This window comes from Rhineura floridana, chromosome 7 (assembly GCF_030035675.1).
Source record: "Rhineura floridana isolate rRhiFlo1 chromosome 7, rRhiFlo1.hap2, whole genome shotgun sequence".
Lineage (NCBI taxonomy): Eukaryota > Metazoa > Chordata > Lepidosauria > Squamata > Rhineuridae > Rhineura > Rhineura floridana.
Window position 1 is genome coordinate 49,830,174 of NC_084486.1, and position 18,555 is coordinate 49,848,728.

Below are 18,555 nucleotides of genomic sequence, written 5' to 3' on the forward strand. Positions count from 1 at the left end.
TGGTTCTCTGAGCTTCACAATCTCACAGTGGCACCATCTTGGAAAATTTCTCTCAGAAGAGACCTGCTGTCACAAGGTATCTTCAACTATCCCAACTCTTGGTGGTTAGATCTTCATGTATGGAAGTTGAGAGGCGGGAATTATTGAAAAGTGGCATATCTTCACTGATAGTTGATACAATGATGGCATCCCAATGAGCCTCCACCATTTGGATTTATGAGGGTGCGTGGAAAAGTTTTTCTACTTGGTCCCAAAAAAGGAAAGTAATTCCTAGAAAGGCTGGTGTTAATGACATCCTGGCCTTTTTGCAAGATGGTCTTTCCACAGGGCTCAAACCCACCACGTTGAGACACCAAGCTTCAGCTGAAACCGATTGGATCTCAAAGTGGTGTACAGTAAGCTTTTTCTGAATGGAGCCACAATATCTTCTCCACCTACCTAGCATTGCTCTCCGACTTGGGATTTACACAAGGTGCTAACTCTCCTTCAGACGCCTCTCTTCGAACCACTCAGTATGGTGTCTCTCCATCTACTTTCCTTTAAAGTGGTGTTCCTTGTAGCTATTATCTCTATACAAAGAGTGTATGAGTTGAATGTCTGTTGAGAAGAGTTGCTGTGTTTTTCATAAGGATAGGGTCAATCTACACACTAACCCTTTCTTCTGTCCTAAGGTTGTCTCTAACTTTCACTGTCAGCAGGAACTTGTTTTGCCTTCTTTCTGTCCTTCCCCTGTTCATCCCATAGAGAAGGCATGGCATTCCTGGATGTGCGGAGGGCTGTAAAGGTTTAAATATCTAGAACTAAATCATTCCACCTAATGGATGCCCTCTGTTTCTATCCACCCCATTTCATTAGGGAAGAAAGTTTAAACTTTCACTGTATCTAGGTGGATTAAAGCATGCACTGCATTAGCATATACTTCTCTGAAATTAACACCACCTTTTAAAATAGTGGCACACTCTACCAGGGCATCTGCAACATCTGCAACCTTTCCCCTCAATCCTCCTTTTCATGAGATCTGCAGAGCAGCAACTTGAGCTAGCCCTAACATTTTTATCAAACATTACAAAATAGGTGCTGATGCATCAGCTGAGGCTGCCTTTGGGAGGAGAGTGCTACAGCACATTCTCCCAGGAAAGTAATATTCTACAGCCCAGCTTCTTTTCTTCCCCCCTACATGGGTCAGCTTTGATATGTCCCACCTGAGATCGTCCATGCACAGGAGGAGAGACATTTAGTCTTACTGTGAAACGGTCTTCTCTGTGCATGTAAAGATGATTTCAGGGCCACTCCCTATGGGATGCCAAGCTCTATTCTTCTTTTATTAGCAGAGAGTGTGTAAGTGCTGTTCTATGTTTTTTTCTTCATGATTTGCAGTTTGTAATTTTACTCATCCAGTTGGCTTGTCATCAGAGAATTGTGGCATGTAGCCAAAGACAGCAGCAAATCTCTGCAAATCAAACAGTGCTCTTTCTGCCTTCAACTGCTAGGTGGAGTAGTTACCCACTTGAGATCATCTTTACATGCACAGAGAAGACAATTTCACACTAAGACCAAATGTCTCTTTTCTGCACAACCTCTCTCATTAATGCCACAAGCAATATTTAATATGTATCACTTATACTTATGGAACCTCCCTCTCTGACATCTTAATAAAAATCAAAGAGCTGCATTTTCCCAGTAGCAACATGTTGGGTGGAATTCAATGTAGTGCTAAGTCTCTTGTTGAATTCTCCTTGAGCAATGGAATGTTCTCCCCCTCTTCTCCCTCAGTCCCCCATGCCCCCTAATCTGTTCTAGGGGTTCCCCCAACCCTCTGGAGCAAGTATGGGAGAGCACGGGGGAAGTCCCATTGCACAAGCAGGAATCGTTGCACTAGTTAAATACCCTGTTATGTTTTCTGTATTGAAAAAATGTGATGCCTTCAGAATATCTTTCTAGATCCTGCTTAATGTGTATCTGTATATTATTGTGTTGTACAATATCTGTTTCAGCCAGAAGAACTATGTTATGTCCCAACTGATGAAAGTTTGGTGGTAGAGCTACAAAATAGGTAACTATTTTGAACAACAGCAATTAAGAACTTTTGAAGTTTAGGAGCTTGGTGTTAAACTATATGCTGTGTTAATCATGATTTAAATTTTTTAATACTACTATTATTTTTCACAAAAAAAGCAGCTGATGGTGGCCATCACATCAACTTGTAGAAGCAAATCCTATACAGTAGGGTCCCACTCATACAGCAGGTTCTGTTCCAGGCCCCCGCCGAAAAGTGAAAACCGCCGGAAAGTGGGGTCCTACTCAGCTGTAACACGGGAGCTCCCTGTGCTCCAGCTGACAGCGATCAGCTGTAGCATGCGAGCTCCCCACCCTAGCGTCTCAGTAGCTTTAGAAACAGTAGTTTCTAGGGATAAGGCAGACTTTTTTAAAATAAACCCAGGGGATAAGGGAACTGAGATGTTTTTGAGAAAGTTTCATGAGACCTTTTCCTTGGTATCAGGGCCTCTGTGTTGTAGGTCAAAGATGTTATTAAGGAGGTTCTACAAAACAAAGTCTATCTCAGGCAAACACTTATCAAGCTTTTATGACAGATACCACATTAAATTCTTTGCAATTTGCGGCCAGGTTGCTGGCGGCAGACATTTCAAATTGAGGCCATCTCTGGCTGAAGACTAGAAATATAGTCTCAAACATTCATTTGGCCACAGGACACTTTAAGGAGTCAGATTGTTCAGGAAATCGCTGGATGGTTGAAAACAAGGATAAAACAAGCTTTGCCTTCAGATAATAGACAGGAGGAGGAGGAGAGGGTACCTCATTATAGGAATCAGTCCTGTTATCCTTTCAGGTCTGCATATAATGGCATACATAACTGTAGTCACAAGCCTGTGCGGGGGGGGGAGCTAAAGGCCTAGCACAGCTGGCAGTAGAACCAGCCCTTCTTCTCCATAGCCAACAGCAGGTGTGATTCAGAGTCTCCTCTGGTGGGGGGGGCAACTGCAACAGTTTATCCCTTACTGGAAAGAGTGCTACTCAAGATTTCTTATAGTTCCCAAGAAGAACAGGGGCTAGCAGACAATACTGTATTAGAAACAATAGACTGGCACTTGAAAAAGCGTACATTTTGGATAAAGCCTCGGAACTATCTTGGAGACTCCATGCTTATGAGATTTGCTGACTTCACAAGGTGGAGCTCAGGTCCCACCTGAGATCATCCTTACATGCATGTAGAAGACTGTTCTACAGTAATACCAAAGGTCTCTTCTCATCCCCTTAATAAGAAGTTTTTGATGGGGCACCTTTATTGAAGGAGGCTGCTGTTCACAGATTCTTAAAATGGGACTTATGCAAGGTCCTAAGAGCACTCGCCAAAGCTTCCTTTGAGCTTCTCTGGAGAGTCCCAATGACGTTATTGAGATGGAAGGTTCTTTTCCTGGAGTCCATACTGTTGGCATACTGTATATCTGAGTTGGGATCTCTTTCAGCTACAAAGGAGCTGTGCATTATATATCAGTACTGTCTGGTTTTGGAAATGGATCTGATCTTTACTCCTAATGTAAATTCTCTATTTCACAGGGGCCAAGTAGGTCATGGTCCCATCATTTTGTTGAGACCTAAAAATATCTAATGAAGACAAGTAGCATTCACTAGATGTTTGCTGGGCAGTGAAAACATACCTTGGGGCTCCTCGGCAGGCATGTACTCAAAATAGGTGGTTCAGGTTTAGGGGATTTTACCTGGAATGGAACCCACCTGCCTGGGTATTGTAGTAAATTCTATCCAATTATCCCCTTCTCCACTACAGGAAAATAAGAGTGTTGATCTTACCATGATAATACCATGACCCCTGACAAATATTAAGATGTCCGTTTAAACCCACTCTTACTTGGGAAACTTTGTTTCTATGGAATTTTTGAATTAACCAAACTATTCTTTTGTCCATATTTATATTAGCAAGCTTGTCCCAGAGGTGGGGTCTATTTTCTGAGTCAAAAGTTAGATCAGGTCTATGAAAGCCGCAAAGAAGTTCCAGAAACAAAGTCCAGAATGACAACTTCAGTTTCTAATTGAGACCAGTAATGTGAGCCTCCCATTACCACATCCAAATTTCTCAGTTTTAATTGCTGGTATTTCTGTTGTTCTGTAACCTTGCAACAGAGATAGAATTCACCTCCAGTAACTGTGTCCTAGATTACAATAATATCAAATGACTGGAGGTACTGCAAGATTTCAGGGTCCACCAGTTTACATTTCCAACCTACAACATTCTAAGAGATTATCTGGAGGTTGGCATGTCACTAGGAGTCATCTTGTAGACCTAGTCAATAGTTTAATAAACTAAGTGGTTGAAAGCGATTACACAAGACAACAGTATAATAGATACTCTCTCTAATCTTTTTTATAAGATCTCCAAAACCCATCTCTCGGTTCCTTTGCAGGGTGACTCTCAGGAATCTTAGTTAATTTCAAGCTCCCCAGAGTACCTCTCCTTTCTCTTTTCTTGGAAGATGTAACAGTTTGCTTTTGAGATTCTTTTGTTCCTGAATGGGGGTAATGGGTCCTGAAAAGGAGTCCTGATTGAGATTTTATCAGGAAAGGTCAGTGGGGAATACCTCATTTCCACGCTATTAAATTGTTGCTTTTAAATTCTGATATCCTTATCAAATTTCATGGGATACTTTTTATCACTTTGTAATGATTTCCTTCTAAAATTAGTAATAGGTAACAGGTTTAGATTGAATAGGCCCCATTTCCAACAATTTATGGTTCAACAAAGTTTTATTCAACACTCCCCTTTGAAAAATATATATTAAGCAGCGTAACGTCTTCCTACTCCAGAAAAAAATCCAGATAGATGCCACAAATCATGCAGTAATGCTCATTTCCCAACAAAGGAACATTACAGATTCTTTATTCACCTGTTATGAATGGTTAAAATTGAACACTTTGTTTCTAGCTCTGATGAGTTAATCTTAGAACAATTACTAAGGGAGGGAAGAGGCTGGGGGCATTCAAGGTATCTACTGACTAGCAATGAGATCTGTTTCTGCAATAATTGGATTTGCCATCAGATTAATTATTATTTCTGATATTCTCTATCTTTATGGAGAGAATTTTGAAGTAGTAACTCTCTGCGCCTGGTTTCTGATTCATTCTTTTTTCTAATTTGTTTTTTTAATTGCTTTGAAATCATCAGTAGTGTGAGTGATACTTTTATGGATCTACTTTCTATGTGAGCTCTTCAAATGTGTATTCCCTTTCACTGATGTCAATGAAGTGTTGATTGTAACAGACAGACAGAAAGCAGCAGGAGGGAATGAGATGTTGATTGTAAGCAGCAGAGGGGAAGACACTGACTTGATTATCTGCCTTCATCTGCTCTGGCGATGCACTTTAAAAGGAATGTAAATAGGCAATAATTATAGAGTTCAGAATAAATATAGATTCCAGTGGAGACTCTTGAATAAATAGCAGTTATAATATTGATAATTATCTGCAAAGCAAATATATATATACATATATATTGGAGGATATCAGAAAAATGAAAAGTTATTGGATGAAAAAGGAATTGGATCGTTAACAATCACTAGTGGGCCACACTTAAAAATAGAACATAAAAAAGGAGAGGATTCCATCCTTACTTCTGATTTAAACAATTTAGCAGCACCTTAGCATTATGGTTTATTAGTCTATCCAGAGTCATAGAGGACTCATCCAGTCTTTTGTACTCATCTAAAGTCCTCATAGTCTTCTTCAGCAATTGACTACCATCCAGACAGCTGTTCATACTGTAAAACTGCATTAATGTCACCAGAATCTTTTGTGGCTTGATCTCCAACCTCAGATTTTTTCAGGTTAGAGACACATCTTTATGTGCAGTTCCACCATCATTTCCAACTAACTATGAGGGATACGACTCAGAGAATGGATGATTTATTGTAACTTCAGAAAATTCTGAGAGTCAACTATCGCTTTGCTGATCATGCTCTTCAAAAACAGCATATCCCTGTAAATCCATCTCCTCCAGGTCTCCCATCAATATCTCTTTATGTCTTTTTCTGGAACATCACAATCAATCACACTGGGGAAGAAAGCCCTTATGGATGTTTTGATTTAGGGGATACTTATGTTGTCTAGGTGACTGTTATGCAGCAAGTGTTGCCTCCCTGTCTGAACCATTGCAGAATTTGTCCAGGAAAAAAAAACTTATCCAAGCAGGCTATGGTAGTATTTCAGGCTTCACATGGGTGGTCCCCAGTTTTCAACTATAGATACTTTCCAGAATGGAAATCCATGCTCTTAAATCCATGCTACAGCTGACAGGGACTTTGAGCTTTATATATCTCAAGCAGCCTTAAAGCATCTGTGTCTGCACACCCAAGGTCATGGACAAACAAGCGTGTTTTCTCAGACTGTTTACTGTAGCACTTAGCTTCTCTTTGCAACTGGAAATTGTTCCCTCATTTCTGAGTCTCTCTCACCAGCTGAAGACTACCACCCCAAAAGTTCGCTGTCAAAAGCAAATATAAATTCTTACTTCCAATCTCTAGAGCAGCCTTTCCCAACCTTTGGGTCCCCAGATGTTGTTGGACTACAACTCCCATCAGCCCCTGTCAGCATGGCCAATGGTCAGGAATGATGGAAATTGTAGTCCAGGAACATCTGGGGACCCAAAGGTTGGGAAAGGCTGCTCTAGAGTATCTGAACCATCCACCAGGAAGTCATAATGCAGAGTTGCTGGAAGCCCTAGAGTGGTTTTCTTAATCTCTTCTCTGTCAGCTGCATTTGATCACTTTTACTGAATCACTAAATCTCAGGATCAGGCAGCAGCTGGAACCCCAACCAAGGTTGCTGAACTCGTAAAACACTGGTGAGCAGAACCTTTCAAAACAAAGTCTCTTTACTTACCTATTTCAAAAACAATGATTAAAATCCTAGGTAAAAAAAAAGGATAAAAACCTTTAAAACAAATGGGAGTTCAGAAGGAACTGCCTCTCGTGCTGCCATTTTCCCCACACCTCACCTGGAGGCTCAGAAAAACGAGTCTCCAGAAAGGTGAGCAATTCTTTAGATTTGACATCTGAGTTAAGGCCTTCAAGCATCAAGAGTAACAATAACTGAGGCATAAACTCAATAGATTCCCTCAAAATATCAGAAATTTCTTGTTGTACACATATCCAAAATGCTGCCACCAAAGGTGGAAGTATGCCCCCCTGCTTCCACATTGACACCAATACTCTGGTGATATTCCATACGAGAAAGTTGTACTGGTGTCTTATACCATCTATGCCGAGAGATCTCCTTCCGGTACTTCTTCCGGTAAGAGGCGTTTTCTCAGCCGCTCCGTTATTCTCAACATAACTTGCTAATTAATCTTACTGGCAGCAATTTGTTACCTTTTTTCTATAGCTGACTTCTTTTAGTAGCTTTTGCTACATCAGCATATATATCAAACAAACTTTAGACTCCTTTCTTTAGCTTGTATTCAGACTCGAAACGCCGATAAGCCCCGGCTAGACAACTGCTCATTAAGGAAATACCAAAGGAGGTGGGAGTGTAATGGAGGGTGATAAAATGAAGAGTAATGCTCAAACAAGAATTACGGACTATTTCATGTGTGAAAAAGATCTATCTTATACTTCAGCTCCCACTAAAAAAGTTATACAAAACGATCCCGTTCTAACTGCCCCACACGAATGGACGCTAGGAAATACCTTTTCAGTGCAAGCATATGCAGCAGAGATAGCAGCCAAATCCTTGGCAGAGGAACTTCATGATGCCGGTTTTAAATGTGTCTCAGAGGAGGGGTCAGAGAGCTCAATAATAGAGATGATTACTCTGGATTCTCTTGATTCTCTAAGAGAAGCACAAAGCGAATTAACATCTATGCCTATATTGAGCCCTGAAGCAAACATTCATTTTATTTATTTATTTATTTATTTATTTTATTAGATTTCTAAACCGCCCTATAGCTTTCTAGCTCTGAGGGCGGTGTACAAAAGGTAAAAACAGATTAAAATACAATAAACATGATAACAATACACTGTAAAAAATAGAAACAAAATCAAGACAAAGACAAATTAAAATAAAATAAAATAAAATTAAAATGCCTGAGCAAAGAGGTAGGTCTTTACCTGGCGCCGAAAGGATAACAAAGAAGGCGCCAGGCGTATCTCATCAGGGAGGGCGTTACATAGCTCGGGGGCCACCACTGAGAAGGCCTTAGTTCTGGTTATTACTCTCCGGGCCTCCATATGCGTTGGAACCCGGAGAAGGGCCTTCGATGTCAAACGTAGTGAACGGGCAGGTATATAGCGGGAGAGGCGTTTCACCAGGTATTGCGGTCCAATGCTGTTAAGGGCTTTATAGGTAAAAACCAACACTTTGAATCTGGCCCAGAAACATATTGGTAGCCAGTGCAGCTGGGCCAGGACAGGGGTTATATGATCATATTTTTTAATCCCAGTAAGAACTCTGGCCGCAGCATTCTGCACCAGCTGAAGTTTCCAAACCATCTTCAGAGGTAACCCTACATAGAGTGCATTACAGTAGTCCAATCTAGAGGTTACCAGAGCATGGATAACTGTGGCAAGGTTCTCCCTGTCCAGATAGGGTCATAGTTGGGCTACCAGCCGAAGCTGGTAGAACATGTTCCGTGCCACTGAGGCTACCTGAGCCTCCAGAGACAGGAGCGGATCTAATAAGACCCCCAAACTATGGACCTGCTCCTTTAGGGGGAGTGTAACCCCATCTAGGGCAGGTCGGACATCAGCCATCTGGGCAGAGAGCTCCCCCACCAACAGCATCTCAGTCTTGTCAGGATTGAGTCTCAGTTTATTAGCTCGCATCCAGTCCATTATCGCGGCCAGGCAGTGATTTAGTACATCAACAGCCTCACCTGAAGAAGATGAAAAGGAGAAGTAGAGCTGCGTATCATCAGCATATTGCTGGAAACGCACTCCAAATCTCCTTATGACCTCACCCAGCGGCTTCATATAGATATTAAAAAGCATGGGGGACAGAACCGAACCATGCGGGACCCCATATTGGAGTACCCAGGGATTCGAGTAATGCTCCCCAAGCACCAGCTTCTGGAGACGATTCTCGAGGTAGGAGCACAGCCACTGCCAGGCAGTGCCTCCAACTCCCAAGTCCGCAAGCCGCTCCAGAAGGATACCATGGTCGATGGTATCAAAAGCCACTGAGAGATCTAGGAGAACCAACAGAGTTACACTCCCTCTGTCTCTCTCCCGACAGAGGTCATCATACAGGGCGACCAAGGCTGTTTCTGTACCAAATCCTGGCCGAAAGCCCGATTGAAATGGATCCAGATAATCAGTTTCATCCAAGAGAGCCTGGAGCTGGCGAGCGACCACACGCTCTAAAACCTTGCCCAGGAATGGGATATTTGCTACCGGTCTATAGTTGTCAAAATTTTCAGGGTCTAAGGAGGGTTTTTTTAGGAGCGGTTTTACCACCGCCTGTTTCAGACTAAATGGTACCACTCCCTCTCGTAGAGAGGCATTAATCACCTCCTTGGCCCATCCGGCTGTTCCATTCCTGCCAGCTTTTATTAGCCACGAGGGGCAAGGGTCCAGGGCAGACGTGGTCGCCCACACCTGTCCAAGCACCTTGTCCACATCCTCGAGCTGTACCAACTGAAACTCATCCAATAAAACAGGACACAACTGTGCTCTGGACACCTCATTAGGGTCAACTGCTACAATATTGGAGTCAAGGTCCCGGCAGATGTTCGTGATCTTATCTTGGAAGTGTCTCGCAAACTCATTACAGCGGGCTATTGATGGTGTTATTGCGTTCTGGGGACTAGAATGTAAAAGTCCCCGAACAACTTTATAAAGCTCCGCTGGGCGGTTAGAAGATGACTGAATGGTGGCAGCGAAGTACTGCTTCTTTGCTGCCCTCACCGCCTTCACATAGAGCTTGGTAGAGACCTTCACAAGTACAAGACTACAGCCGTCGGGAGTTCGTCTCCATTTGCACTCAAGCCGTCTCCTTTCTTGCTTCATCACTCTTAGCTCCGGGGTAAACCATGGAGCCAATTGAGCTCTGCAAAGGAGAGGGCGCATTGGGGCGATCGTGTCAGCTGCCCGGGTCATTTCCGTATTCCACAGATTGACCAGGGTTTCGACAGGAGCATCAGTTTTATCAGCTGGAAAACTCCCTAGAGCCTTCTGAAAACCCTCAGGATTCATTAGTCTCCGGGGACGGACCATCTTAATAGGTCCTCCACCCTTGCAGAGGGAAGAACACATTGTGAGTCTAAACCTCAATAGGCGGTGGTCTGACCATGACAAAGGAATAGATGTAAAATCCCTCACTCCTAGATCACCATCCCCTAATTCAGTGGCAAAAATCAAGTCTAGAGTATGCCCCAAAATATGCTTAGGGCCAATAGCAAATTGAGACAGCCCCATGGTGGTCATGGAGGCCATGAAGTCCTGAGCCACCCCGGACAAAGCGGTCTCGGCATGAATGTTGAGATCCCCCAATACCAAAAGTTTGGGGGATCGCAAGACCAAACCCGCGACCACCTCTGTCAGCTCAGTTAGGGAGGCTGTTGGGCAGCAGGGTGGACGGTACACCAACAGTATTCCCAGTCTGTTTCGTTGACCCAACGCAATATGAAGGCACTCCAGACCATTAGCCACCTGGATAGGGTGCCTAACAAGAGGGATTGAACTTCTATAGACCACAGTGATTCCCCCTCCCCGACCCTCGGACCTTCCCAGATGCTGAACTGAATACCCAGGTGGGCATAGCTGGGAGAGATTAATGCCTCCCAGATCGCTCACCCAGGTTTCAGTAATAAACGCCAGATCGGCCACCTCATCCACAATTAAATCTTGGATGAGGGAGGTTTTATTATTTACCGATCTGGCATTAAGAAGCAGCAACTGGAGATCCGAGGGTTGGCTGATAGAACTACCAGCAATCCTGTGGGTGCGGGGAGGACCGGAACATGGTACAGCCACCAATTGTCTGGGCCGAGTTCCCCTAAACTGGCATGTCCTCCTCACAACACCATACCTCCCATTGCCCGTCACTACGCTAATAGGGGCCCCCTCTGGTCCTCCCTCCCCACACCCTATCCTCCCGCCCAGGCACATAATAAAAATAAAAATAAAATAAACAACAAAACTCATAATCTATACACAATCACACCCACACTCATACAAACCACTCATACCACCAAACAACAACAATGACGATGGTTGGCAAACAACAATAGCAGTAGTCGTTACAACACGGGCCCAAAGATGGTAAAGGGTCCAAAAGCAATGAATGCAATGAATGGAGCCAACCCGGAAAGCAGTGCCGGATCTAGAAACAGCTCAGAGCCGTGGCGCCTGAGGTCGAAGATGCCAAAGATGGAACACGACTCCCACTCTCACCGCCACCAGGGGCTCCTCCATAGTGCTCTCACCGCTGCGGAGTTGCTCCTACACGGTGCTCTCTCACCACCACTCTCCCGCAGCTCTCTCACCGCCGCCGGGCGCTCCTCTGCAGTGCACTCCCCACTACCACATCGTTCCCTCACAGCACTCTCTCGCCGCCACTCTCATCGTCGAGCACTCCCGTCCCGCAGCTCTCTCACCGCCGCCAAAGTGCTCCTTCGCAGCGCTCTCTCACGGCCACACTTAGCATCGTACACTCCTCCACAGCGCTCCCACCGCGGTGGAGCCGCCCACCCACGATGCTCTCCCGCAGCTGCACCTGGCGTAGGGCATTCCCCCCCGCGGCGCTCTCACCGCCGCGGAGTCGATGTTCGCAGCTGCACTCGGCGTTGGGTGTTCCCCCGCGGCGCTCTCACAGCCGCGGAGTCGATGCTCGCAGCTGCACTCGGCATCGGGCGTTCCCCCGCGGCGCCCTCACCACTGCGGAGTCGACGTTTGCGGCTGCACCCGGCGCCGGGCGTTCCCCCACGGCGCTCTCACCGTCACCAGGGGCTCCTCCGTAGCGCTCTCACCGCCACGGAATTGCTCCCACCCGGTGCTTTCTTGCCGCCGCTCTCCCGCGGCTCTCTCACTGCCGCCAGGCGCTCCTCTGCGGTACTCTCACCACTGCAGAGCCGCCCCTTCACAACGCCCGCTCGCCGCCGCCTCTCGTCTCCTTCCCCTCTCGTCTCCTCTGCCGCCGCCACAACCATTCCTCAGCACTCTTCGTCCCAACGCCCCGAGGTAGGCAAACTTCATTAATTTAAAATAGATGTAAAAATAGATGTTAAAATAGATGATAAAAGGGCTTGGCTACGGAGCTCTGACTACCGCGTCCTCCTCCGAGCCGCCATCAATCATCTACTCCCCCCCCCCGGCTTCTACGAACGCCATCTTAGGCTGGCATGCCCTCATCTCAGAAGAATTACGTCTTGTCAAAGGATTTCTTGTTGAAACAAACAACTTACGACCTTAGTGAATGTATTAAGCCCTCATCTTTCCCAGGAGCAAAACAGACTGAGTTCTTTAATATCTCCTGCTACCAACTTGAAACAACAGGGATTGGAACTGAAAGACATAAAGGAAAAAGACAAGAAGTCAGCAAAGAAAAAGCACACTAAAAATGGAACTTTAAACAATAATAGAAAGACTAAGAAAACTAAGAACATCACAAATACCAAATCGTCAACTAATAACAAAATGAACTTTAAGCCACTATTTAAACTTATAGACTCAAAAAACTCAACTTCTTCTAACAAACGTCACTCAAATAAGACTGTAAAAATAACTGCCCAAGAGAGCAATAACATCAGCTCGGATACACTGAACAGAACTGATAACACAGGTAACACTCTGGAGTCGACACTCCAACTGCCAGGAACATACCCAAGAGTACTCTCTATTAATACGTAAGCACAACCATGGAATCTAGTTCTGCAAAGGAACAAATTGGCAGTGTCTTATAAGCGAAAATATTCAGGAGGTAACCTTATAAATCCAAGTATAACGTCCTTGGATAAGTGGTTTTCCCAACTGATGCAACCTTTACATAATACAAATTATATTAGGTCATTACTTAATATATCTTCGGATTCTGACTACCTTCGCATGATAATCACTTTTCATTCTACAGCAGATGTCAATCGGATATATTCAATAAGAGAAAAATTTGAAGAAAGAGGTTTATTTTTACAGAGATATTACATCAACTCAATTTCGCATATTTCACTAATACAAACCAATTCTCCTCAAGACTCTTTGCTCGTGACTGCCTCCTCCATCACCACATATAACTTGGGAGCTCACACACAACATAATACGACAATGGGTCCGATTTTGCCGGTATTGCCTGCGGTGTCCCAATCTTCAACTACTTTATTGAGTGAATTAATCCCTGAAGAATTACAATTTAAGGAATTATATTCCCAGTTACCAACCACTGAACGGTCGCTGATCATTGACAAATTCTATCAATTAATTCAGCATCTATTGAGTGACCAAAATGAAAGGAATAACATAAGAACGCAGAGGCAGTCCCCGCACAGCTCATCGGATGTAATGCCAGTGCAAGTAAAGGAAACAAATAACATCAAACAACATATAGTTAACCAGTCAGGAGCAGTATTTGTTGATCACACTGGCTTTCTGGAACAAATAGAAGTAATGCATTGACCCGCCTTAGAGACAGTAGCTATGCCACAGAATTTAATGCCATCTCCTAGTCCTCCCTCTGCACCCTTTATCAGAAAAAGGTCTGGGGCGGATTTACCCCTAAAATGTATCTCATGGAACATTGCGGGTTGGTCCTCTAAACTTAACAACCCTGACATGAATAGCTATTTACATAAATTTGATGTCATTTGCCTGCAAGAAACATGGATCACGTCAGCAATAACCTTGGTTGGATACACTTCTATAGAACTCCCAGCATACCATGTATCAGCGGAAGGAAAAGGCAGAGCAAAGGGTGGCCTAGTAATCCTACTTTCTACCTCACTTAAAATGCAACTGGTAAAACTAACCCCCTGTAAAAATATTGCTATAGTGGTAATACTTACATTTCAGTCTTTATCTCTGCTATTGTTTAATGTTTATATTCCCCCTTCCACAGCAAGGGCAGAAACTGATCAAATGTGGGAAGAACTAGACAGCTATAAATTAAAATTGGAGATCCGCTACCCGAAGGCTTTAACAATTTTCATGGGCGATTTTAATGCCAGAACTGGCCCCAACAATGATACCTTATTCTCATGTAAACTGTGGGGGGGGGGAGGATAAGGAACGGTTTGTCAATCACCAAGCCAGATCCTCTAAAGACAACAGAGTAAACTATTCAGGCATTTGCTGAACCCGTATGGTAGGGAATCGTGATTTGGTAATTCTAAATGGATTAGAAACTTGGGGGTCTTCGAATGAATTCACTTTTATTTCCAACAGAGGAAGTAGTGTCATAGACTACATAATAATTCCTCTTAGACTGCTCAAGGCTATAGATAACTTTGCAATAGGCACTAGGCAAGATAGTGACCATCTGCCGTTAACCTGCGCAACTTGAATAGATGAGAAAATAAGACTAGAGCGGAATTATAACTTGTCATTTAATCCCGCACAACAATATCATAAAAGACACAAATGGTCCTTTTTTGTAGCTTCCAAAGTAGCAGAGTTTCTTGTTTCCCCTTCTGCACTGGCACTACAATCCCAACTAAGCAATACCACTAGTAATTTAAAGGCGTTATCTTCATATACTTCACTTACGGAAGCTTTAAATTCCATTGTTTCCAATTCCAATTATAAAAAAATGAAATCTAATATGCATTTGCCCCACTGGTTCGACCAGGAATGCAAACAAGCAAAAATACATGTAAAACAATTATACTTATAATATAGACACTGCAATTCTATAAATCTTCCTTTGGAATACTACAAAGCTAAAAACGAATATAAATTAATAATAGCAAACAAAAAGAGACAATTCCAAAAGGCAGGCTGGAATTCTCTAATACAAGCAGTTAAATCTAAAAATACAAAAAAGTTTTGGTCTTTAATATCTGGAAACCATAGGCCTACAAATTACATCCCCTGTAATATCCCCCCCTATATATGGGAAGAACATTATATAGCTACGCAGAAAAATGTATTATACACAACACCAAATAACTCATTTATCTTTGATCTAAAATCGGTGCCACTTTGGAATCCAGTCTCCAATCTTGAAATAATAGACCTAATTTCTCAGCTCAAAGTGTCAAAGGCACCGGGAGGAGATAACTTACCTCCAGAGCTACTTAAAAATCATCAAGATTGGTGGGCTCCGGTCTTGGCCAATCTATTTACATTAATAAACAATACAGGACTTATTCCTCCGGCTTGGAGTGAAGCCTTAATCATACCAATCTACAAAAAAGGCCCCAGAGAAGACCCTAATAACTATAGACCAATCAGTTTGCTTTCTGTTATAGGAAAATTATATGCTATCTATCTGAAAAACAGACTGGTTTCATGGATAGAAGAAGAAAACATTCTAGGCTACGAACAGGCAGGGTTTAGAAGGGGTCGCTCGGTAATTGATCACTGCGCCCTATTATTCCATCTGGCGGAGAAGTACAGGAATCATGTGGGCAGTGGCTTATACACAGCATTTGTGGATCTAAGAGCGGCCTTTGACTCGATACCTAGGAATATTCTATGGAACAAATTAGCGAGTACAACGATCGAGAAAAGACTGCTCTTTCTTATTTACAATCTTCACAAAAACACCTCCCTCAGAATTTGCTGTGGCATAGAAGGAGGGTTGTCTAATTCCATCCCTATTATGAAAGGGTTGTGTTTTAGCGCCCCTGCTTTTCAACCTCTTCCTTAACGATATGAGAAATAGTTGTCTTTCCCCTTCCTTCCATTCTCCTAAGATTAACGAGCATAGATGTCCAATATTGCTCTATGCCAATGATGCGGCCTTACTAGCCTTCTCCAGAATCGGCCTAAAACGCTTGCTTCGTGCTTTTATGGCATATTGTGCACAAAACCAACTAGCCATTAACTATAGTAAAACTAAAATTGTAGCCTTCTCCAAGTCACCAAAAGTCTTCAACTGGTTAATAGATGGGCAAAGAATTGCCCAGGTACCCTCTTACAAATATCTGGGCATTACGTTCCAGTCAAACCTCTCCTGGAAAACGCATATACGTGGGGCAATGATGACAGCCCGAAACACAACAAAAAATATCATTCGATACTTTTTCACTAAAGGGGGACAGTTTATTCCGGCGGCTATACAAGTGTTCAACACAAAGATTATTCCCCAATTGTTATATGGGGTCCCTCTTTGGATTGCTGCCTTTAAACCATCTTTAGAAGCAGGGCTTTTGACCTTTCTGCGCCAAATTTTAGGACTACCAAATTGCGTCCTGAGTGCAGCGATGAGATTGGAACTCTGCTTAACTTCGATCGGTTGTAAGGCCTGGATACTAGCCTTTAATTATTGGTGTAAACTTGCATACAAGCAAATCCCAGGATACTTAGCTAAAATCTGGGGAGATAAGTTTACTTCCAGATGGATGTCATCGTACTCTGATAAACTTTCTCATTTAGGTCTCTCCTCACAATATCTAGCTTCTCTTGACATAACTACTGCCAGAAATACCATATGCTCCAGACTAAAAGATATAGACAGACAAACCGATACAGCAGCAGCCTTTAAAACTTGCTCACCCTTGTCCCATGCTTTTCCTTTGACCCCCTTAAGTATCCGAGCTATCTTAATTATCAGTTAATTCCTAAATATTGTCATATGTTCATAAAAGCTAGATTTAACTGCTTAAGTTCTTCAATAATGGATGGTAGATATAAGCGAATTCCGTATGATCAACGGCTATGTTTGTGTAATGAGGGGGTAATGGAAACGCTCTCTCATACCTTGTTGGAGTGTCCATTATATACTCGGGAACGTCATAATTATATTTTTCCAATTATAGACAAATACCCAAGTAAATCTTCTAAGGAACTCATAACTTGCCTCTTGAGCGGTCTGAACGAACAACATATGAGAGCAGTAGCTAAATATCTGTATGTAGCTCAGCTTAAACGTTCAAACCTTTTAAAGTGATTGTATTAACATTGAAACTCTAATTATCAGATCCCTTGATGATACTTGAGAACAACTATTTTATTTATTCTTGTAACAATTACTTTAAATTCCTTTATATTTTTGTATTAACTCTGTATTATTTATTAGTTTGTTTTAATCCTATTCCCACACTTCCAACTATTGTATATTAACCGCCGATTTTTATGGGTCTTTGACCGCAAATAAACTTTTGTATTTGTATTATACCATCTATGCCAGAGTTTTATCCTCTGTTGTGTCACCTCACCTGAGCTGTGGGGCAGATGGTTTTAGGGACTTCTGGGTACCTCAAATCTGCACATCTTCTGTTTGAATAGGTGTCTTGTTCAGGCAAAAAATTCCCAGTGCATGATGGCTCTTAGCAGGTCTAAAAAACAGATGAAATACAGGAACCATGGCAATATGTTCTTGATTCAAGGGCTGCTTTAACATATAGTAAACAGAAGATGGAGCAAGAAGGAGCAAAGTTAATTATACCTCATAAGTGGAAATTGATTTTAAACCGTCAAAAGTTAGCCTTTTTTAATTTTCCCAAACCTAGAGGCATGCTCTCTCAACTACAGTGTAAACTACATCTTTTACAATTTGTGGATGAAGTCTCCCCGCAAGTGCTTAAAATGGATGACATACTTAATATAGAGTATTTATTCTACGACTACCATCATGCACACGCCATGGTGACATTTAGGAGTCAGCAGATTACTAGAAAAATTTATGACAAAAAGACCAGATTTTTAAATATGGACATGGAGGTGACTAGATTCTTCGAGAATAATATTCCTATAGCTATATGTCATACGAACTCAAACCCTGGACAAAAGGAAGGAAGGAGTTGGTAAACTCATTACCTTGGACGATTCTAAGCTGGAGGGCCAGCACCATAATCCAAACCACCAACGCACAAAGCATACAAAGCAGGAAACATCTTTCACAGTAAAGGAGCCCAGAGTCTTAGCAGGTTAATTATTGTTTACCCTATGTTCTAGTTAGAAGCCATGTTATTGGGTTTGCCCTTGCTTTTCCAAGTCTGATCTGGGAAATCAGGGTGGTCCCTCCTTCTGGAGAGGATCAATATGATTGGGTCCTGTTGGTTTTCCAGAGGGAGGTGCTCTTCTGAATGTTCTAGAATCCCTTCTAGAAGACACAGATAGCAGAAGGTCATGGTAACTCTCCTTCTCACAACGGATGCCCTGTGGTGGACCTTACCTTATTGTGGAGAGTAACAGCATTGGATGGGCTCTCTTATCCAGAAGATATCAAGTTTTTTCAGCCTGCCTAGAAGAAAACCTTGTAGTAAGTCATCTGTCATCTTCCATTGCAGTGGTGGTTATTCCACTCAAAAGGCAAAGTCCATTAGCTACCTTACCTTCTTGACCATTTTTAATTCCACTTGTCTTTCTTGTCATAGTTGCTTTGTACTTATAGACTTGCATGTAATTTTTTTCTAGTGAAATTGACGTTTTGCTTCCT

At 42.8% G+C, this 18,555-nt stretch overlaps 1 protein-coding gene across 10 annotated transcripts in view; it reads left to right on the forward strand.

The window, feature by feature from the left end:
* CC2D2B (coiled-coil and C2 domain containing 2B) overlaps positions 1–18,555 on the forward strand; it is a 156,351-nt gene that overhangs the window by 135,892 nt on the left and 1,904 nt on the right. For 9 of the 10 annotated variants that reach the window (XM_061635554.1, XM_061635556.1, XM_061635561.1 and 6 more), the window contains one exon: positions 1,995–2,053. The exons of the other annotated variant lie outside the window; for it this stretch is intronic. In XM_061635554.1, coding sequence (XP_061491538.1) covers positions 1,995–2,053 — 59 coding nt within the window. The remainder of the gene's footprint in view (positions 1–1,994; positions 2,054–18,555) is intronic. 10 annotated transcript variants of the gene reach the window in all.